Source organism: Nannospalax galili, unplaced genomic scaffold (genome assembly GCF_000622305.1).
Source record: "Nannospalax galili isolate Female #2095 unplaced genomic scaffold, S.galili_v1.0 scaffold1206, whole genome shotgun sequence".
NCBI lineage: Eukaryota > Metazoa > Chordata > Mammalia > Rodentia > Spalacidae > Nannospalax > Nannospalax galili.
Window position 1 is genome coordinate 1,805,720 of NW_008355162.1, and position 8,269 is coordinate 1,813,988.

The 8,269-nt window shown below is 46.5% G+C and overlaps 1 protein-coding gene across 1 annotated transcript; it reads right to left on the reverse strand.

Moving 5' to 3' along the window:
- Positions 1-4,151: 4,151 nt before the first annotated feature.
- Prop1 (PROP paired-like homeobox 1) lies at positions 4,152-6,801 on the reverse strand. Its single transcript, XM_008852272.1, has 3 exons — positions 6,693-6,801; positions 5,343-5,575; positions 4,152-4,490 (listed from the first exon to the last, which is right to left on the reverse strand). Exons 1-3 carry the CDS (start codon positions 6,799-6,801, stop codon positions 4,152-4,154), a joined length of 681 nt encoding a protein of 226 aa, XP_008850494.1.
- Positions 6,802-8,269: the final 1,468 nt, after the last annotated feature.

The window sequence follows — 8,269 nt, forward strand, 5'->3', positions numbered from 1 at the left end:
GTCTCCTTCTTTGGGCTGGTTCTGAATTGGTTTCAATGGTGCTTCAGTAATGAGTTCAATAAAGTGTCTGATGTTTATTTTGTATCTCTGAGAGTCATGCTTATACTTCCTAGTAAGAATCATCCTTTAAACTGGGCATGGTGGCTCATACCTTTAATCTAAGCACTGGGGAGGCAGAGGCAGGCAGATCTCTTTAAGATCGAGGTGAGTTCCAGGCCAGCTGGGGCTACAAGGAGACCTGGTCTCAAAAAACAAACAAACAAAACAAAACAAACAAATAAACAAAAAACCCCAACCAAACAGCAACAAGAGAGCAAGGAGTTAATATATATATTGCCTTATCTTTATTTTTAGAGGAACAAAAAAGCCTAAATTGTGTGCATAGTTATATTCTGGGGTGAGCACATGTAAATTGTAGACATATGCAGTTACTTAGGATGGTGAGACTTGTTACTGGAAAATATCATCAGCTTAGGAAATTATTATAAATTATTTCAGATATTGAAAACATCTAAGGGTTAACTAGTACAACAAACACAGATGCACCCCCACTGGAACGCAGTACCTCTGCGGACATATCCTGGGCCACACTGTGCTTTCTCCTTCCAGATGCTGTGGTTTGCCATTCTCGTGTGTGGTCTCAAGATTTTACTTTACATGTATGTATTGTAACATTTGATGATATAATCATTTTTTAATTTGAAAATAATTTTTGCTTATTTTCAAAACAATTATAAAAGATAAAAACATATTGAAGATTTTTTAAACCCTTCTCAATATGAGGCCTTTGTGATGAATTCAGATACACATCAATATATGTAATGCATATATATAAAGCCTGCTTTTGAGTTACAAGGAACATATAATTTTAAATGCCCATTAAGATGGGTCTTTCTAACCAGGTATAGTGCTGCTTTAATCCTAGGATTCAGGAAGCCAAAACAGGAGGATTAAGATTCAAGGCCTGTCTGGGCTGCAGAGCAAGTTCAAGGCCATCCTATGATACACAATGAGACTCTGTCTCATACAAGCAAAAACAAACAAAATAAAACAGCAATAGCAAAAACTTTGCTGAGACGCAGAAGTCTAGCAGAAATGACATGCCAGACCTTGTATTTAGGTAAGAAAATGAAACTAATATCATCAAGGATTCTCAATTTTCAGTCATTGACCACTGTGGTTCTGGTACTGGAACAGAGGAACTAATTGATAGAAAAGACTCAGGGTCCTACAAGTGTCCCTGTACATATGAGAACCTAGGATGTAAAAATATATGCTCTTACAAATCAATAGGGAAAGTTAGACCATCAAATAAATGATGCTAGAGTAACTCGCTACCTGACTGAGGGTGTTCTGGATTGTTTCTTCATTGCTGTGACAAAATACTCTGACCAATACCAACTTGGGAAGGAAAGGGTTTATTCAGCTTACATCTCCCAGGTCACAGTTCATCAGGGAATAATGATTTCTGTCCTAGTTTGTTTCTCCATTGCTGTGATAAAACACTCTGACCAACTTGGGGAGGAAACGGTTTATTTTATCTTACATCTCCAGGGTCACAGTTCATCAGGGAGCCCAAGGTAGGAACTTAGGGCAGGAACCTCCAGGAGCTGGAGCACAGGCCGTGGTGGAACACTGCTTACTGGCTTGCTCCCCCGGCCCCCGCTCAGCCTGGTTTCTCATACAACACAGGCCCGCCTGCCCAGGGGTGGCACCACCCACAGTGAGCTGGACCCTCCCACATCACTCAACAATCAAGAAGATGCCCCACAGACGTGGCCACAGGCCAGTCCAATAGAGGCAATTCCCCAATTGAGGCCCCCTCAACCCAGGTGTGTCAAGTTGACACTAAAGCTATCCAGCACAGAGGGAAAATCATATATATGACTATTTACTGCACATAGTAAAAGAAACTTCAGATTGTTTAAAGCATAACATTTTCATCTAACTAATGAAGAAAATAGCAGAGAATCCAGTAAAAGCAGTATCTCATCTGAGCGCTTCTTCTGAACCAAAGAAGACAGAAAATGACCCAAATAACTGATTTCTAAATTCTAACAGTTCCACAAAACTGGTACTATTCTAGATATTTTAAACAGAAGTTAATTAATTTCATACAATAGGCTGTAGGATAATTAGGGTTTAAATTTCTCAGGAAACCCTTGTTGAAAAAGGCTAAAAACAAATAATAACCAACAACAACAAAAAACCAGTTGCAAAATGGACAAACAGGCATTCATTTCCTAACCCACAAAGCTCTCAAGCACTAATAAAAGATGGCTATGTCAATATAAAATAACTGAGAGGCAATAGAAAGAAGAAAAAGATGCCAATTTCAATAGGCACCAAACTTTTATCCCTAACTAGTAACAAATAATTGAAACTAAGCAAAAATGACATAATTTTCAATTGTCAAAAATGGTAAAAACGAAAAATCAAAGCAAAACAAACAAAAAAACCCACCAAAGATGTGGTGAAACTAACACCCAGGTACTTTCGGTGGAGTGGAGTAGATTTGTCCCTCGGCATCTGTCGGGGACTGGTTTGAGGCCCTACTTCAGATACCCAGATACAGGAACATGCAAGTGTCCCCCACAAAATGACATATTTGCATAATCTAGGCATGTCCTCTAGAATACTTCTCTGGCATGTCCAACCTGCAGCCCAAGACCTCCAGAGTCTCAGGATGCTTAGGAATGCTACCTAGCACATTTGTGGGAACAAGGCCGTGCCAGCAACATCAGAAGGATGCACACCTCTGTGTCATCTCTACGTTACATTTAAAGCATAATACGATGTAGTACTATGCAAATATTTGGTAAACTGTATTACTTAAGAAATAATGACAAAGAAAAGCGTCCGAACATGTTCAGCATAGATAGCTGTTTTTGGAAGCTTTTGGCTTTGTTTTTGAGGCAGGACCTCACTGTGTATCCTGGGACTCACTATGTTCCTTAGACAGGTCTTAAACTCAAGACCCCCCAACCCCCCGCCAAGTGCTGGGCTTTTGGGCATGAGCCTCCACATCTGGCTTAGAATCTCTTTGGTTCACGGTTGGTTGGATTTGAACCCACAACGCTTGTTCATATGGGATCAGACTGCATGATCTTTCTGGAAGGTAGTCTGGCCAGTGAGAGAATTATGCCAATGTACAATAAATGTACAATACAGGAATTTTGACTGCAGACTTTCCTGATATATGAAAAGTATATAAGCAACATGAACATCCAGCAGTAGAGGCCTGTTTACTAAAGATTCTTCTGTGGGCCTATCAATAGGTGAATTATAAATAAAACTCAGAAGAAGAATCAGAAATGGTACCACCAACTAGACTACCTTGTGGTTCTTTGGGGGATGAGCTGAGACCAAGCCATGTCAGAGAAAGTTCTTCCCTAGAAATAACCTCTTCAAAGCCTTGCATGGTTTGCTTTTGGACACATCTGCCTTAAGTCAAGTGGCTTCTTCTCTATCAGAAGCCAAGATATTTAAACATGCAGCTGATTCAAAAGTTATGTAGAAGACAAGACACTGAGGACTCCTTCAGGCCAAGGTAGTTGCAGCTTATGTGTTCTATAGAAGGCATTCCTCACTGTTCAGATTAGCAGGGGTGTTTTGGAGATAAGACTAAGGGGCAGGGAAAGAGGGAGAGTGACAAGTCACAAAAGACAGGACCACAAAAAGTAGTGTCTACAGCTGTGGAAAGGAGAGGAACAGGTTCTAGAACAGAATGAGCAAAAACAAATGGATGGTGGGGGGTGATGGTGAGGGACAGATGTGTGGGCAGAGAGTCAGTCAGAAGGCTGAGTGAAGTCAGCAACAGTTGAGATGAATTCGTGGATCGGGATCTCAGTGAACGAAGCCCCTGTTTCTCTTTCATCATTTCCAGTCATCAGCAGCAACCATTGTCTCCATCATTACCAGCCTTCCTGTCACCTCGCTGGAGCCTGTCAACCTGTATCTCCCACCTCCTCAAGTTCTCTCACCTCATCGCCCTGCTGGGAATTCATCAAGATATCCAGTTTTCGTTTCTAACCGTTGAGCTGCCCCCACCCCCCAGCATATGTCTAACTTCACCCTTAGAAAGGACCCCCCCCCGCCAATTTTCTCTATGTTTCATGAGGGTCACAGGTAGAGGGTGAGCTTATTAAAACTTAGTTCCAGGACTTTGGTGGCTCCAGGCTGAGGGGAAGCATGGGTGGGGGTGGGGGACAGGGCAGATGGCTAGCAGGGGTTGGGTGCAAGGTGGGGTACCAGTCCTCAGGCTGGTGGGATAGGGTAAACGAACCACCTGTGGAGGGCTGGGAGGGGAGGGGATGATTGTAAGGGTGAGGGAAGCAGGCCACCGGTGGAGGTGGAGTAGTGTAAGAGTAGGGATAAGCAGAGGACTCAGGCAAGAAGCCAGAGAAGGTGGCAGGAGACAGATGGGCCATTGGCTGGAGCAGTGACCGCTCTTGCTTCCGTTGCTTAGCTCTGCGGTTCTGGAACCAGACCTTGAGGAGAGGGGAGAAGGGTCACATCAGTGCTCCTGTCCTGAATAGGTAGGTGGCACTGTCTCATACCTCCAAGGTCAGGGGGCACAGACATCACCAGAGAAATGACAGTTCTTCCAGAGGGCTAGCAGAGTCAGGGCTGCTGGGAAACTGGAATTCTTACCCTTACTCCCAACCTGTATCTAAATTTGACTGACTTCTACAACTTTGTAAGAAATGGCAACTTCCAACAAGAATGAGATAAATGTGATGATGGTTACTCTCCCCAGCTAGTGGGAAATCACCCTAAAGTTTAGGTTTAGAGGTGAGTGCTGTGGGGAAGCAATTGTTGTGCATGGGGTTGGATTTAAGATAGGGTTTGTATTTAAGGCTAACTAACTCTGTGGTCAACACTGTGGGAACATCAAACTTGTTGAACTGCAAGGCTATGGGTTAGAGAAGACTGCACACATGTCAACAGGATTGAATGTCTGTTGGAGTTCATGTCAGTATTAAATGTTGGGGGCTGTGTTACTGATTTTCTTTAGGTTTGTCTGTGTGGTGCTGGGGATCTGACCCAAGGCTTTGTACATGCTAGACAAAAGCTCTACCCCTAAGCTACCTACCTCCTCAGTCCTGAATGTAAGTATTGAAATTCAAGTTAGATACACTTAGAGCTGGGGGATATTTAAGATGCACCCACCAGAGGTTATGTTCATTAATGGATGAAGCCTACATTCTGAAAAATATTTGTTAAGGTTAAAATCTCCCCACCCCAACTATGCCCAGACACCAACTATGCCCAGGCACCAACTATGCCCAGGCACCAAGGAAATGTGCATTTCTTCCGGGAGTATCCTGGGGCAGCATCACCTGGATTCTGGCTTCACTGAGGCCGGTGTCCTGAGCAAGACCCTCACGAGCCCAGATGTCGGGATACTGATTCCTCCCAAAAGCTGACTCCAGCCGTTCCAACTGCCCTGGGTTGAAGGTTGTGCGGTGGCGGCGCCGGGAGTGTGGGTGGCTCCTCTGTCCTCCTTGCCTGCAAAGCCTGTGTCTCCCCAGGCCTGCACCAGAGAGTCTCCTACATGACTCAGGGCTCGTGTCTGTGGAGGGAGGGAAATGGAGGAGAGCAGCTTACTAGAGGGACCTCTCGGCCATCCTGGACCACTGCTGCTGATCCCTGGGTTCTGCTTAGTGTCCCCTGAGGTTGCTCCCCTGTGGGGCCCTCTGTTTCTAGTAGGACTCTTCCAATTTCAAAGCCGTAGCTCTGCACACAGCTCAGCCTACACCACTGGTCTACCTCTGAGTCCCTAAAGCAAGTTGCACTATTTACATAGTCACCCTTCAGGCCCTCTGCACAGCCCGGGCACTCATGCTCCTCCTCTCTAATAGTCCGCTGTGTACCTGATCTGGTCACACACCTCCAGGTATGTGCGTTCATCTCGGCACACATAGGACCCTCCAGGGCACACCAGTGGGGGTATTTTATTTGCTTTTTGCTCACATTCAACATGCACCATCTTTATGTAGCTCTCATCTTCCTCGCCCCACCCTGGAGGACGAAGTATCCACTTCCGCCTTTATGTTCAGACACACTCTCCTCACAGATGCACTACTTGACGTTTCCCTACCTCTTCCCTGGCCCGGCCACAGGCCTGCAGGAACTTGAGCTCGTGGGAAAGGCTTGCCTCTCCTCTCTGAAGGCTCGCTAAGCCCTCATATTAATTAGTCTAAGAGCCACTGGGGAAGAGAAAGCAGGGAGGGAAGAGGAGACACCTGGGAAGGTAAGAGCTGAGAAAAGGAGGGGTCTAGAGCAGGGACACCCATCCCCATGGGGACCCAAGGGTGTGGCTTCCACTCAGTGTTCAGTGTCCACAAACAGATATTGAACTGCCCTCTCTGGATCACATCCCTATTCCTTCCAGCTCCCTCCCACAACTTGGAAGTTAGGAGCCAAGAAACAGTCTTCAGCTCCCAAGACCCAGCAGAGGAGAGGTGTATGGCATCCAACAGCTCCTTCAAGCAAGGCCTCACTCCCCCAGTCTGCAAAGTGAAGGGGTTCTGCCTCTAAGGCTCCCAAGGTCTTAGCATCCTAGGATTCTGTTTCCTGTTTCTCTTTTCACTCTCCTTGTGGCAAGCCATTGTCCCACAGTATATCAGACATCAAGACCCACACCTGCTGCCCCTCAGGGACCCAGCCCATCCTGGGCATTCACTCACCTACTGTGGAGATCAGAGTTCCAGAAGCCAGGTGTCTGTCAGGCAAGAGACTACTGCAAGCGTGCGCCTTCTTCTGTGTGCCCTGCTGGCCTCTTCTTTCAGCTTCCATGGCTAGACACCAAAACCAAAGATGGGCCAGCCTCCTGCGTTCCCAGGCCTCTGGTCCTCTGGTTCCACGGTCGTCTTCTGTTGCTGTTGATTCCTTCTTGTCTGCTGATCTCTTTCCTCCCTGTTCTATCTTGGAGCTTTTTCTGGGTCTCTCCTCTCTCTCTCTCTCTCTCTCTCTCTCTCTCTCTCTCTGTAGGTATAAGTAAAGCTAGATATCTATCTTCTGTCTTATTTTTATCTAATTCCCGATTCCTCTCCCCGAAGTATCATCTCCTTCTCTCTCTTGACTTCACCTGATTCTTTCTACTCTCCCCCCTGCTCCTTTCCTCCACCAGGAGGCTGCTGTCTTCACTCAGCCGTCTACTTTCCCACACTACCCCTCTCTCTCCCTGAGTCTTGGAGATACAACCTCCTCCTGGCCTCTGTGGGCCCATCCAATCATTACTTGGTCACCAGAGCCCCCTTGCTCAGGGGAGGATCACAAACCGGATGAGGGAAGGTACTCTATCAGAGGGTCCAGGGCTGGGGCCAAGAGCTCATATTCCCAGGGGACCAGGTTCTTTTGTCCTGTTAAATCCCCCCTCTGGGAGCAAACGGGAAGGAGGAGAAAAGGCATTCCTACTAAGGCCTCCCTCCTCAGAACCCCATTGTGGAGAGTGAGAAGGGAGAGGGGAACAAGTGAGGGCCAGGAACAAGGCCTGTCTGGCATCCCAGCATGCAGGGGATACTCAAAGACCTGTTTCCAGGAAGCTCAAAAGTTGAAAAAAAAAATCACAAGTGCTGCTGCTCCACTCAGACGCCTTGATGTGTCTCAGAATACCCCAGGCATTGGGTCCCATGTCTCCGGCCCCTCCACAACCCAAGCCCACCCCCAGGATTAGCTTATCCATGAGTGAGTGCATTCACTCCTGCGGGAGTCACCAGGACACAGAGTCCTCATGTACTCTCTGATTTCCTCCCTCAAACTTCACCTTCTCATTCATGCAGTGCCCTTGGGGTATCGACCTGTCAGGGTGCCCAGACAGTGAGAGAGCTGTGATCCTCAAAAGCATCTGATTTCAAGTGCACCCTGACCCACCCAGACCTCAATACTCACTGGAAAATGCATTTAGATTTCCTCAACACCCTGACATTATGATTCTTAAGGAAATCTTGACTCTTTGAGGACTCAGGACAAACTGATGCCCCAGCACTCTCTCTTGAGATGACTTAGACTGTGGAAGTCCATTCTGGAAATTCTTAGGACACCCTTTAAGAACAAGCTGACACCCTAGGACCTCTAGATCCTCCAAGAAACACTGAAACCTGAAGACCCTTTGATATCCAGGACATTCTACTTAGGTGATTCTCGCCCCCTTCCGATAAAGCCCTGGCCTCTCAGGACACACACTGACCAATGACACACAAATCCCACCCCTCCTCCCAACACACTATCACTAGGACAATCTAATCCTCAAGGTCATAGTAAT

Coding starts and splice junctions, on each gene's coding strand:
- Prop1 (XM_008852272.1), bottom strand. CDS start 6,801: ATGGAAGCTGAAAGAAGAGGCCAGCAGGGCACACAGAAGAAGGCGCAC. Junction 5,576..6,692: donor AACTCTGATCTCCACAGTAG/GTGAGTGAATGC, acceptor CTCCCTCCACAG/ACACGAGCCCTGAGTCATGT. Junction 4,491..5,342: donor TCAGTGAAGCCAGAATCCAG/GTGATGCTGCCC, acceptor CCTCTCCTCAAG/GTCTGGTTCCAGAACCGCAG.